The sequence below is a fragment of the Phaethon lepturus genome, unplaced genomic scaffold, assembly GCF_000687285.1.
Source record: "Phaethon lepturus isolate BGI_N335 unplaced genomic scaffold, ASM68728v1 scaffold45948, whole genome shotgun sequence".
Taxonomy (NCBI): domain Eukaryota; kingdom Metazoa; phylum Chordata; class Aves; order Phaethontiformes; family Phaethontidae; genus Phaethon; species Phaethon lepturus.
The window spans coordinates 1-13,080 of NW_010557785.1; the positions used below are offsets into that span (position 1 = coordinate 1).

At 51.0% G+C, this 13,080-nt stretch overlaps 2 protein-coding genes across 2 annotated transcripts in view; both read left to right on the forward strand.

Moving 5' to 3' along the window:
* Positions 1–1,439: 1,439 nt before the first annotated feature.
* LOC104625270 (arf-GAP with dual PH domain-containing protein 1-like) lies at positions 1,440–8,764 on the forward strand. Its single transcript, XM_010292851.1, has 11 exons — positions 1,440–1,530; positions 2,512–2,642; positions 3,550–3,641; positions 3,731–3,813; positions 4,569–4,681; positions 6,281–6,427; positions 6,853–6,936; positions 7,285–7,347; positions 7,864–7,935; positions 8,417–8,648; positions 8,736–8,764. Exons 1-11 carry the CDS (start codon positions 1,440–1,442, stop codon positions 8,762–8,764), a joined length of 1,137 nt encoding a protein of 378 aa, XP_010291153.1.
* A 3,566-nt stretch (positions 8,765–12,330) lies between these two features.
* Positions 12,331–13,080, forward strand: part of LOC104625272 (urotensin-2 receptor-like) — a 1,528-nt gene continuing 778 nt past the window's right edge. Inside the window, 2 exon segments of the mRNA XM_010292854.1 lie at positions 12,331–12,783; positions 12,786–13,063. Of these exon segments, the coding sequence (XP_010291156.1) occupies positions 12,331–12,783; positions 12,786–13,063 (731 nt within the window).

Here is a 13,080-nt window from a genome sequence, read left to right on the forward strand (position 1 = left end):
TTGGCCCCACCCGCCATTTTGTGCCGCCCGCGCCTCGCCGGGTGAAGGGGCTTTGAGGGGGTGGTTTCTTCGTGAGGTCCCAAGCGGGAGGCCCTTATCAGCTGAGCCGCTGTTGGGCTGAGGGCGGAGCGGCCCCAGGGTGTGGGAGCCCCGAGCATCACTGCGGAGCGGAAGGGGGGGCGCGCCATTGTCACTGCCTTGGCTGAGGGGTAGCTTGAAGGAGCAGAGTGGGGCTGGCATCGGGTCTTGTCCCACCGGCGTGCGGGACCGGCGTGCGGGACCTGTGTGCATCCCTTCATCCGCTCCTGGTGCGCTTGCTTTCTTACCCAGGCTGGGGCAGGAGAGAGAAGCCACCATCATGGACCTCGCAGGTGTCTGTTCCTGGCCCTAGCATCCAGCCTGGGGTGGACAGGGTGCTTCTTCAGTCTTGGGTGCCTTCAGCCCCCACTCCTCTTCAGCTCCCTCCTAGCAAAGGCTCCTAGGGCACTGCCTTGTGCAGCCAGTGTAGCACCCGATCTCCCACCCTGAGACCCGCTCTGCCACTCCTCTGAGTATTCTACATCCCTTTAATAAAGGTTGCTCCCCCAATACTGCATTTCTTCAATAAAGGTCTGAGAGTTTATTTCAAGCTATCGTCATTGCTTGGTTTCAGTGGCAGCTGTGCTGCTTTTAGCTGGGGGAGGCAAGTGTGGGGATGGCTTTTGTCACTGAGTCTCCAAGATGCAGGACCTGGACGAACAGTCATGGTTTCTGTAGTCGATGGTGGAGAGAGGTGCCAGCAGTAGGTGGGGGCATCAGAGCTGCGGTGTTCTTGTCTGCTGGCTTGAGCAACTTTGGCTGAACTCTTGAACCTTTCTTGCCCTGCAGTCCTTGCTTTAGAAATGGGTGTAGTGCTTGCGTGGTGGCCAGCTGACTTCGGTGGAAGCTCCTGAAGTGCTGTGGGGGCAGCCAAAGCCACCCCCCGCCAGCCCACAGAGCATGACGAGTACTGACACGGCCAGGCGGCCACTCATCCAGGGCCGCCTCGCCTTTATCAGCTTGCTTGCTGCTTGCTCTCCTTTCCTGGCCTGTCCTTTCACCAGCAGAAATGCGGAAAAACCAGTTCTGTGGTTAATTGCTGCACTTCCCTCCACGCCCATGGGGCAGGTCTCCTCCTCCTCCTCCTCACTCACAGTCTGGGTGCACTTCAGCCTCCAGCCTCTTTGCCCCTGCCTGTGCTCAGCTGGTGCAGGTGCGCCATCAGGCCTCCGCACTCCTTCCATTAACCTTACGGCTTCTCCTGCCTTCCCCTTTTCCCTCCATCTGCCAGAGCTTCTCTCTCTCTAGTGGCTCCTTCTCCCTTGGGCAACCCAGTGGGTTGGCCTGCAGGTGCAGAAGGTGCAGGCAGCTGCCCTCCTGGCCCTGCCCTGCCCTGCCTGGAGGGATACCGTTTGGACGTGATGGCTGGAGGCAACGAACAGAGCATGAAGGCCCTGAAGGAGGTGTGGAGAAGAGCAGAAAACTCTTTGTGCGCAGACTGTGGGAAGCCAGGTGAGTCCCCAAGGGCTGCTGGAGGAAGAGTTGGAAGCAGGGAGCTGGGGCTGGTCTTTAGCAGCTATTTGGTGCTGGACTGGAACAGGAGCCTGGGGTGGAGAGCAACGAAAGGCATTGCTCTGGATATTTACTTCCTATCCCTGGAGGTGAATTGGCAAGTGAGGAGGAAGGAGATGCTGCCATAGCGCTCGTGGGAAGAAGGACGGTGACATGGTAGCGCCAGATGAGCAGGGGCTGTGTAGCTGCAGCATTGTGGGTTGTAAGTACAAATCAAGGTCATGCCCAGTCAGGACCTGACAGGAAGGCTCCTGGTGAAACCCTAACTGCTCCAGAAAGAAGGCATGATTCAGGATGGCATTGTCTCCTCTGTGACTCAGCTCTGAACTGACAACCTGCCACAGGCGCCTCAGAGATTTCTTTTACTGAAGGCCTTGCCCTCTGAAAACCTCAAACCCAGTTTGAGGTCCTACAAGCACTGCTAAAAACACCCATCATACTCCCAAAAAGGGCACGTGGAGTGTACCACCCAAGCCATATTAAGACTGGTCTAATTAGTACCATTTTATCTTCTTAAATATTCCCAGGAAAATTTTGGATTCAAGGCTGCTTTCCACTTCCTGAACTAAATACTATTGAGGATTAATTGTGTTGCACTGAACAGCTCTTGGAGTCTTTTTCCCAGAGGTGGTTTTGTTTTCATCGTGGGTGACCCTTTACACAAAGGGAGTTCACAGAGCACTTCAGAGTTTTTCAAGGTTCAGGTCAATAGAGATTCAGATGAAGTGGTTGAAGCAGGGGGAATGAGGGATAATAGCTATGCTTTTTCCTGACTAGCATCAGTACCTTGGGTGTTAATTAATCAGCTCAGATGAAACTCTGGTCACCCAGCTCTCTGTTTCTCAGGACTACATTCTCAGTTGAGGCATATCTCCTAGGGGAATTTACCACTTCTAGTCGTACCCGTTTTTATACCCTCAGATCCTGACTGGGCATCCTCTACTTTGGGTGTCTTTATATGCCTCAGCTGTTCAGGAATTCACCGCAACATCCCTAGCATCAGCAAAGTCAAATCCCTGAAGATGGACCACTGGGATGATGCTCAGGTGCAGGTGAGATCTTTATCCTCACTGGTATGTCAGGTGGGTTGGGTCTAAGCCATACTCTAACTGTCCTGGGAAAATCAGCCCTTTAGTCTCACAGAGTTGGAGATTTAATCTGATTTAATCTATCCCTTTGCTACTCATGCTCAGGGTACTTAAGCAGGGATAACTCACCGTGACGCACTGTGAGAGTGAGGATGCGCTTGCCTTATGTGTCTCCCCATGTCCTGTTACTTTATGGCAAATGCAGAGCTCTTGCAATGGATCTTGCCAAGGCTCAGGGTCTTTCTCACTCCAGATTACTTATTTCCCACTTGTCAGCACCATCCAGCCTCAATGTCTCTTCTTGGTTTCAGCAGTCCAAGGGAAAAAACTTGGGCAATTCCATGCTCTGAGAAAAGTTTCCAGATACAACGTGATCTTTTGAGAAAAATGGCATTTATGGGAACTTGATTTCTCCCTGTTACACTTCCCTCAACCCATTAATCTTCAGGGGACTGAAAGAATTTTCCAGAGATCCAAAGAAAATAATCTGTGTCTTGCTGCTCCTTGGAGAGGAGCGAAGAGGTTTGGAATGTCCTCCCATATGACATTGCAGAACTGTTGTTGAACTTGGTTACCCCATAGATATGGGACATGGCAGCAAATCCACTGAATGAATCTGCACCCAGCCCCACAGAAGTAACATTTACGGCATTCTGTTGATTCAGATGCAGAATAACTTCTGAGAGTAGACAAGAGCTTTGAGACCCACCTTTCTGTAGACAGACGTTGTTGGGATGTTGCAATGGAGAGGAAAGAGAATGCTCCATTAGAGCTTGATATGCATCTAGCCCGGTAGTGGGTCAGGAAAGAAAAAGGTCCAGCATGAGTCTACATCAAAGGGAAGGCACTAACTTTCTGTCTAACTCTGCAGTTTCTGGCCAAGCATGGGAATGCTGTGACTAAAGCCACATATGAAGCTCACATCCCTATTTACTATTACCAGCCAACCTACAATGACTGCCAGTAAGTTGCTGCATACAGAAGAAAAAGGGAAAGGGCAGTTCTGGGTTCCTCTGGTTCATTTCTGAGCTACCTGTCACCTCTCTCCCTAGAGTGCTGAGAGAACAGTGGATACGAGCCAAATATGAACGCAAAGAGTTCACCGAGCCGGGAAAACAGCTGCCATATTCTGATGGTAAGAGCAGAGCAGAGCATCAAAATATCCTGCCTGTTGCCTTCGCTGGAAGCTTTTGAGCACCATGAGTAGAAATCTCATAGTGTCAGTGTTGCAAATCCCACAAGGACTCCTGAGAACCCAGCTGGTACTTACATGGTGTTGTTTTGGGGGGGGTAGATTGTGGGCAGTGTAGGTTGGCACTGCTACAGGTTGCTTCCAAGCCTGGTATTACCAGCTGGTGTTTTTCAAAGGCATGTTGCTGTCCTGGTGGAGCCAGACCTCTGCAGTAAGGAATTTCTGTCCTGCTGCATGCCACCCCCTCCAACCATGGCAGTTGACTTTGGAATGTCACTGCCAGTGCTGTGAGACAAGGTGCTGGAGCCCAAGGGCTTGCAGGGTCAAGTGGGAAGAGTTCTGGTCCCATGCCAGGGTCTGCGTGGGCTGGGACTCTGGTGTTCACAGGAGAGACAGCTCTCACGCTGTCAGAGACAGTAGTGGGAGCCGGACCAGGAGGTAGGAATCATCTGGGAATGTCTTTTGTGACCATTTATCTGGACTGCAAACCCAGGAACACTACCATCTCCAGCTGTAAGTCATCTTCAGCTTCTCACTCAGAAGGTGAGACGTTTCCTTCTCAAGCATTTGTTCTCAGCAATAGTCCATCATGTGTTTTATGCCAGAAGTGTGGCTGGGACCCCAGGCTGCATGCAGCTCTCTGATGCCTACTATGCCCATGGGGGGATGCTTTTGAAAGTGGCCTTTCTGCTCCCTAGGGGTGAAGGAAGGCATCCTCTGGAAGCGAGGTCGAGACAACGGACAGTTCCTACCCCGCAAGTTCCTCTTGTCTGAGAGAGAGGGATGTCTGAAGTATTTCACCAAGCAGGATGTGAGTATGGTGGTCAACTCCCACCTCAGTGCGTACTCCACCCAGGGCGGTGGGGTCACAGAGATGTTTCTATTTCCTGCGCATGTTTCTGAGGTTGCCTTGCTCATCCCAGGCCAGGGATGATAACAGAAACATGTCACTGAGGAGAGGAGTCCCCTTCCTACTGTCCAGGTGACATTTCCCCATGTCCTCCCTTTGTGCTTCCTTACACCCTTCCCTCACTGCTGATAAAAGGGCAGATATTTTCACTTCACCACTACCCATTTGTCTGGCTGTGTAATCCTGCACCACCCCTGGAACCAGCCTCACCCCACTGCAAGCCAAGTTGGCAAAAACCTGTTGTTTGTTTTGTTTTGAGGAGGGCTGCTTTTCTGCTTGTTCATCTCCCTGAAATGAGTGGGGCAAGTGCTAATATACTGTTGTAAGGGAAGGAATGGCTTGGGGTAGGGAGGAGCAGGAGATGCCATCCAGAGGTACCTGGACAAGCTCAAGAAGTGGGCCCGTGTGAACCTCATGAGGTTCAACAAGGCCAAGTGCAGGGTCCTGCACCTGGGTTGGGGCAACTCCCAGTATCAGTACAGGCTGGGGGATGAAGGGATTGAGAGCAGCCCTGCCGAGAAGGACCTGGGGGTACTGGACATGAGCCAGCAACGTGCGCTTGCAGCCCAGAAGGCCAACCATATCCTGCGCTGCATCAAAAGGCGTGTGGCCAGCAGGTCGAGGGAGGTGATTCTGCCCCTCTACTCCACTCTGGCAAGACCCCACCTGGAGTACTGTGTCCAGCTCTGGAGCCCTCAGCACAGGAAAGACATGGAATTGTTGGAGCGGGTCCAGAGGAGGGCCACCAAAATGATCAGAGGGATGGAACACCTCTCCTATGAGGACAGGCTGGGAGAGTTGGGGTTGTTCAGCCTGGAGAACAGCAGGCTCCAGGGAGACCTTATTGCAGCCTTCCAGTGCTTAAACGGGGCTTATAAGAAAGATGGGGACAGACTTTTTAGTAGAGCCTGTTATGATAGGACAAGGTGTAATGGTTTTAAACTAAAAGAGGGCAGATTTAGACTAGATCTAAGGAAGAAATTTTTATCAGTGAGGTTGGTGAAACACTGGCACAGGTTGCCCAGAGAGGTGGTAGATGCCCCATCCCTGGAAAAATTCCAGGTCAGGTTGGACGGGGCTCTGAGCAACCTGATCTAGTTGAAGATGTCCCTGCTTACTGCAGGAGGGTTGGACTAGATGACCTTTAAAGGTCTCTTCCAACCCAAACTGTTCTATGATTCCATGATTGGGTTCTTTCCTTTTGACCTCAGTTAGCCTTTAGCCTGGTTCAGCTGTAAAGTTGGATGCACTCTTAGGGTTTCACTGGCGATTTCGGAGTAGGTACAGCCCAAATCTGAACTGGAGGGGCTGGGCCACTGTTTGCACTCAAGCACGACACACAGTGAAAGGAATGTGTGCTACAACAGTTTTGTTAGGAAGGGGCAGTTATTACCTTTTAAAACCCTCTGACCCTGCTTTACCCCACTAAGCTAAGTCAGTAGCTCAGGTCTCTTTCTCACTAGGGTTGCACATGTGTGACCAATGCCATTCTGTTTTCAGGCCAAAGAACCCAAAATCAATGTTAAAATAGATGTCATCAATGCTACGTTCCAGCCAGTGAAGATTGGGAACCCCAATGGCCTGCAGATCACCTATCTCAAAGACAACAAGACCCGGAATATATTTGTCTACCATGAAAGTGGAAAGGTATCAGGTTTTAGCATCAAACACTGCAAAGCAATTGAGGTGATTTGAGAAGCTGCTGATATTAAGCAGTCTGAAGCATGGATAGGATGGGGTGTGCGTGTCTGAGTTGCTGCAGGTAACGGGGTTGGAGTTCTGACTGTGTGTGTCTGTGAGAGAGTTTTGCTGCAGGGAGCAGGGCAGGAGCACTGGCTGAGTTGGTTTGTGCGGGAGGAGCTGCCGTAGAAGATGTGCAGATGTGCTGCCTGTGCATGTGGGGAGTGGGGCAGCTGTGCTGGCTGTGTGTGTGTGAGGGAGGTGCTGTAGGTGTTGTGGAGGGAGAGCTGGCTGTGTTTGTAGCTAACATAGGGTTAAGTGCAGCTGGGTGAGATTGGATGGCTCTTTGTTGCTCTGCCTAAGCTTTCTGTCCTCTCCTTTTGCATTCTCAGGAGGTAGTGGACTGGTTCAATGCCATTCGCTCTGTGCAGTTCCATTATCTGAAGGTAGCATTTCCCATTGCCAGCAATAATGAGGTAAGGCAGCACTAGAGCGCAGTGCTGAGTCTCCTGCTGGTACTCTGTTATGTGATAAAAGAGCCCATTAGTTAGTTACTTTTTGAACCCCAGGTACAGAAGTGGAAATTGCAGTGTTTAGATGGAGGGATGAGAAAGTGTGCATAAAAGGGTCTGTGGTGGCCAGACAACAACTGCACTCTGCTGTTTTTGGGCACTTTGGAGGCAGAAGTGACTCCTGGCTAGGCAGTTCTGCAAACATGAATTTAAAAGGTGACTGAATTCGGGGGAATAGAAGGAAGGGTGGGGGGCAGAAGTGAATAGCAAAGAAACGTGGCTAAGTGAATGTTACTCTTGCCTTTTTGTCAGATAAAAAATCGGCTGACAAGAAACTTCCTGAAGGAGGGATACATGGAGAAGACTGGTCCCAAGGTGAGCTGCTGTGGGAGAAAAGAAGTCTTAACAGGGACCTGCCAGAGAGCCACTGACCTTCCCTACTTCAATGTTTTTCTCCTGCTGTTTCCCCATTCCCCCCTGACTCTTTAGACACCCGTGGGAACAGTGTGTGTGGACCAAGGGAGGGGAGAATAAAAGGAAGGGGAAGGACACATGTGAAAGTAGATGAAGCCAGAGTCCCTGCTTTCTCCCAGAACAACAGATCTCTCTGCATGTGTCTGTGTGTGCGTGACCTTACAGGTATTTAGCGTCTAGATTTCTCCTGTCTCAACTCTGGGGTCCTTCACAGAAGTCCAAGAGTTGGGGACAGCAGTTGGGACTGAAAAACCCGATACTGATCCCCACTCTCAGCTCAGAAAGGGCGAGGAGGAGGAGGTTGCTGTTAAGGCAGGGTCTTGGTTCAAGTGGTTGGGATGACTTTTGGGTATCCATTCGCACTGCTCGCAGCAGAGGGCACTGTCCCCTTACATATGTCATCTCTTCCCTTCACAGCAGAGAGAGGCTTTTAAGAAGCGCTGGTTCACGCTGGATCACCGCAGGCTCATGTACTTCAAGGACCCTTTGGTGAGGGGGAGATCTGATCTCTGGCAGCTGCAGGCAACGGTGCTGAGGGCAGGGTCAAACTAGAGTCTTTGCTCTGCAGTAAGGGAGGCTTGCAGGTTCCCCAGCTGCTCTGAATGGACTCTAGGTCTTCCCCTTTCCATCCCACTTAGTTCATCGCATGCTTTCTGTGTTTTTTTCACTGCCTGCAAACAATGGGAACAGGGAGGGCAGCGGTGTAAAGGTGGTGGGAGGGAGGAGACTGACATGGGTGGTGACATGGAGAGACAGGAGCAGCAGTTCCTCTCTCAGACCTCTCGAGATATATGCTCTTAAATTTTCCTTTCTGCTGCTGCTTTTGAGCATAGCCTTCCTGCTCTTCTGAATCCCCTGACCACCTTCAAATCCTTTTGCTGCTACATCCCTGGTCCTCACCCACTCTCCTCCTGGCCTTAGGTGCACTGCTATTATTGTCTAGTTGTTCTGGGATTCTGTAAACCCTTAGGATGCATTTGCTAAGGGTGAGGTATTTGTGGGCAGCAGAGAAAATGGATACAGTGTCCAGAAGGGATTGCCTTCGGGGACACAAGGTAACTTCTCTTGGCACTACGGCCTCACCATTGTCACCCCCGACCGGGAATACCTTTTCACCTGTGAGACAGAGACTGACCAGTTGGACTGGATCGCAACCTTCACTAGCGTCATCAACCAGGCCATGACACCACAGGAATATGCAAGTAAGCGACTGGATGCTGTTTCCTTCCCCTCCTGCCACTCAAGTTCAGGGTATTGCCCTAATGCACCACCTTTTTCCTTCACTACAGTTGAAGCCTACTTCAGGTTTAAATCCTAGGAAGCCATGCAGCAACCTCGCTATGACTCAACTCTACCTGGTCCTGTTGGGTGGGCTGTCAGGAGAGGAGAGGAGATCGACATCAGAGAAACACATGCTCTTGAAGCACCCTTTGAAGCACTTTTTTTCCCCATAGACAGTCCACTTTGTTCTGAGGGCCCAGTTAAGCTGCTTCCTTTCAAATGCAAGACTTTGTGAGTCTGAATCCTCAGTGCAAACTGTCACTGTTAAATTTCTGTGATCGGACAGGATGCTGGCAGACCTTGCCTGTCAGTCAGGCCTTGAAAATTTGGCACTTGCTATGTTGGACATGGGGCCTAGTATCACTCCTGCATGAAACTGCAGACAGCCACCTACCTTACGCAAGAATACAGCTGCCTGGCTGGAGCTGCACCCCAGTGGGTTGCAGGGGCTGCTGGACTAGGGGAGACTGTTTCTTTACAAGAAATGGCTTCTCTGCTGGTGACAGAGATGTGAAACATCTAGATATTTGATCAATTAGAGCTGTAGTTGAGAAAGGTCACTCAAAAGATGTAATCTAACAGCCAAATGTGAGGCCTGTTTCCTCCTGCTGTGTATGGGCTTGAAAGCTTCTTCAGACCACATTTGTGTGGAGACCTTCCTCCGATTGCTACAGAGAAGATTAAGAGATCTGCTCAAAACAATGTGTGGGTATACGTTTATGTGTGGATAATGTGTGTGTGCATGTGTGCACGTAACAAAAAGTGATTGGAGGTGGAATACTGCCCTAGGGAAGATACTGTGAGGGATATTCATGCCATTGAAGTTCAGCTGTCAAATTTGAGTCTCTAGTCAAACCAATGGAGAGAGGTTGGGTCCTGCAGAGAGCAGCTTATGGTGTGACTGATACAGAGTTCAGACTCTCTGTTGTCTTTGCTAGAGCGTAGGGGTTGATGTCTGAATACACATGGATCTCTGCTCCCTCATTCTCTGTATGTTAAAGGCCTAACACTTTCATTCTGCCCTATGCATTACATATGTTTATATTGTATATTACATATACATATAATTTGATGCAGTAGTATAACAGGGAGGTCTGTATGTTCATGTCCTTCTAGTAACAGTTAGCCCTAGCCACTGAATCAACCCATGATTCATATCTTAAAGATCATCTCTTAACTTTCTCCTCAGAGAGCTGTGTTTCACATGCTGGAAGGACCAGCTGAGTTCTGCTGATGACTGTACTATCTATCTATCTGATGTGTCTGCAGTTTTATGCAGGCAGTGTGAGAACAGGCATCGTGTGTGTTAAGGGGAGCTAACTGGAATTAATGAGGCAACCAGTATTTTTATTAGCTCCTAAAGAAATTAATAAAAAAATCCCATTGTAATTTATTTTAACTTCCTAAACGAGCTGAGCTGCTAACTGCTAAGGTATGAGGTCATTTCTTGGAAGAAAAGCACAGACAATCAGAGCAAAAAGCCATGGCTATTAATTGCATTTCCTGGGGAACGTGGACAGTGAAACTTCCCATCAGAGCCAAATGGGCAAAGTCATGGTCCCCCTCTGCTTCTCAGGGGACCCCCAGCCCTGTACTGAGACAATCACAACCTGTTGGGAGCATTGACTTCCTGGATGAGAAGCAGCATCACTCATCCTGCTGCCATGGCACGATGGACCTTTCCACCCAAAAGTGTATTTTCACTGCAGTTTGCTGACCTCTCCCAGTTTGGAGCATAACTTTCCTAAAAACCGAAGGCCATCACAAAGCTTGTGTTCCAAAACAAAGTGCCTTTCAGTTCTGGTAACATGAAATGGGGCAGTCCATTAAAAAAAGCTCAAGCCCCATCTAAACAACCTGCACGTTCAGTTCTCTGTGAAGGAGAGTAGAGAGCGTGATCCAGACGTGCCAAGAGCTGACACAGATAACCCAGAGGGAGGCTTCTGAACTTCCCCCCACCGATGCCATATGTGCCATATGCCTGCTCCTGTGCCATGGTCATGCTGAAGCTGTTGCTGTTGCATGCAGCACATTTCTCGGAAAGGTGCTTAGATCCTACTGCAGCGAGGGCAATAGCGATAGGATGCTTCCTTCTCCTGTTTGCTGTTGAGTTGTTGCTGCTGGAGATGAGTGGAGACATTTGACTCGGCCACAACAAAGCTAATACACTGATGGTGCAAAAGAGCATAGCTGGAGTGGACTGAAAACCTCTGTGAACTAACAGCAGAGCACATCTGTCTCTGCTCTGCAAATTCTGTCTCACTGTGTCTGTTCTCTGAGACAAATGAGGCTCGGATGTGGGCGAAGAAAGAGCAGGGTAGTGTTGGGCGCAGAGTGTGGGGATATATAGATGTCATGCAGTGATGCCTTGCTAGAAGGAGATTGTGCCTACCTAAGGCTTCTGCTCCCTGCTCTGAGGTGAAGCAGCAGGTCCTGGGGGTTTGAGGAGAGGAGGGGAAAAGCTTAGAGAAGGAGGATGGTCTTTGGGGAGAGAGAGGAAGGAGTATGTCTAAAATATCCAGCCCTTTGAGTCTCTAGGTGCTTGCTGCTGACTGGGAGACACGGGTGGAACAGAGCCAGGTCATAGAAAATGTGAGATGTCCTACCATCTGGTGGGCTAGCAAACTGGGGGCTACATCCATTGTCTACATCTCAAGGGACCCTGATGTCCTTGGAAGGGAGTGGGAGACAGGCCCTTTCAGCCTGGATTGGCTAAGGGCCAAGGGGAGCAGTGTGGCAGCTCCCTGCCTATTGCACTTTGAGGGCTGGCCCTTGTTTCCCTTCTAAAGCCACAGCATGATGCTTTTCCCTGCCTTGCCTCCTTAGGGAGTCTTGTCTTTCAGTTATCATCTCCTCTCTCAGATGAGGACAACTGTGCAAGGAGAAATGGGAAAAAGAAAGGGAAACAAAAACAAGAAGGAAAAGGGAGCAAGAGGAAGGTGCAGGAAGACATGGGGGAAGAAAGAGCGAATCTGCAAGAAAGAGGAGGCAGCCAGTAGGGCTCCTCAGCTAGTGGCTAAAAAGCTCAGTATAAACTGGGACTGCGTTCACACTGGTATGTGAAGCTGTGAGTCAGACACATTCCTCTGTGCAATGGGTAAGGCAACTCTTCAGGGGTTGGTTCAGGAGGGCAGAGCCCACCTCTCCAGAGTCTGTCTGAGCTGAGAGGACACAGACTTGGGAGGAAAAATCCACTTGTTCACCGAGTCTGCTGGTTTCTGTGGGCCCAGCGAATGCTGGAGAAGCAACAAATGAGGAGCTGGTGAAGAGAAGAGACATTTCCTCCCGGCTGGCAGAGGTTACTTTGCACCTTTCATCTTGAAGGGGAGGGCAGTGCAGTGTCCCTTTCTCAGCCCTTTGATGGTTAAGGAAACCACCGCACAGAGCTTGTGATGGACAAGGTCAGCAAAATGGACTGGGTGGCTGGAGGTGAGGAATAGACTTCTCTGGAATACCCTATGTCTGATGAACTCTAGCCATTCTTCCTTTCCCTTGGCTGCTTTCCTGTTAAGGCTAAACGTGTCCCATACAGCGAGGGGGGAAGGCAGGGGGAAGGAACAGATCTCTGACAACCCGACTTGCTCTTGCTCGCCCTACCCAAAGATGTCGTATGATCCTTCCTTCATCAGCACAAGGCCTGGAGAGGATCCTGAGGGTGGCATTTTCTTGGAGGAAAGCAGCGGCGGGGGTGATGACAGTAGTGTCCTGGGAGGGGACAGCCCAGTCACGGGGCCGCTGGGTGCAGTGCTGCTGGTCATGTGCCTCACTGGGATGGTGGGGAACATCTACACAGTGGTGGTGGCCTCTGGCAGGGTGGCGGGCCACTCAGCGGGCTCTTTGGGCATCTACGTGATCAATCTTGCCCTGGCTGACCTCCTGTACCTCTCCACCATCCCCTTTGTGGTCTGCACCTACTTTGCCCATGACTGGTTCTTCGGGGACGTGGGCTGCAGGCTTTTGCTCAGCCTGGACCTCCTCACCATGCACGCCAGCATCTTCCTCCTGACTGCCATGAGCCTGGAGAGGTACTGGGCGGTGGCCAGGCCGCTGCAGGCCAGGCGGGGCCGCGGGCCAGCAATGCTTACCGCAAGCTGGCCAGCGCTGTCCTCTGGCTCCTCTCGCTCCTGCTTACAGCTCCCATGATGGTGATGACCCAGCTGCGGGAGGGGGACAGCCCCCACAAGCGCATCTGCATCCCCACCTGGACGCCAGCTGCCTTCCGGCTCTACCTGACGGTGCTCTTTGCCACCAGCATCCTGGCACCTGGCGTGGTGCTGGGTGTTGTCTACACCCGCCTTGCCCAGGTGTACCGGTCCTCCACCTGGGGCCCGGGGCTGTCAGTGGCTGGGCCGG

Coding starts and splice junctions, on each gene's coding strand:
- LOC104625270 (XM_010292851.1), top strand. CDS start 1,440: ATGGCTGGAGGCAACGAACAGAGCATGAAGGCCCTGAAGGAGGTGTGG. Junction 2,643..3,549: donor GGGATGATGCTCAGGTGCAG/GTGAGATCTTTA, acceptor CTAACTCTGCAG/TTTCTGGCCAAGCATGGGAA. Junction 8,649..8,735: donor GACACCACAGGAATATGCAA/GTAAGCGACTGG, acceptor CCTTCACTACAG/TTGAAGCCTACTTCAGGTTT.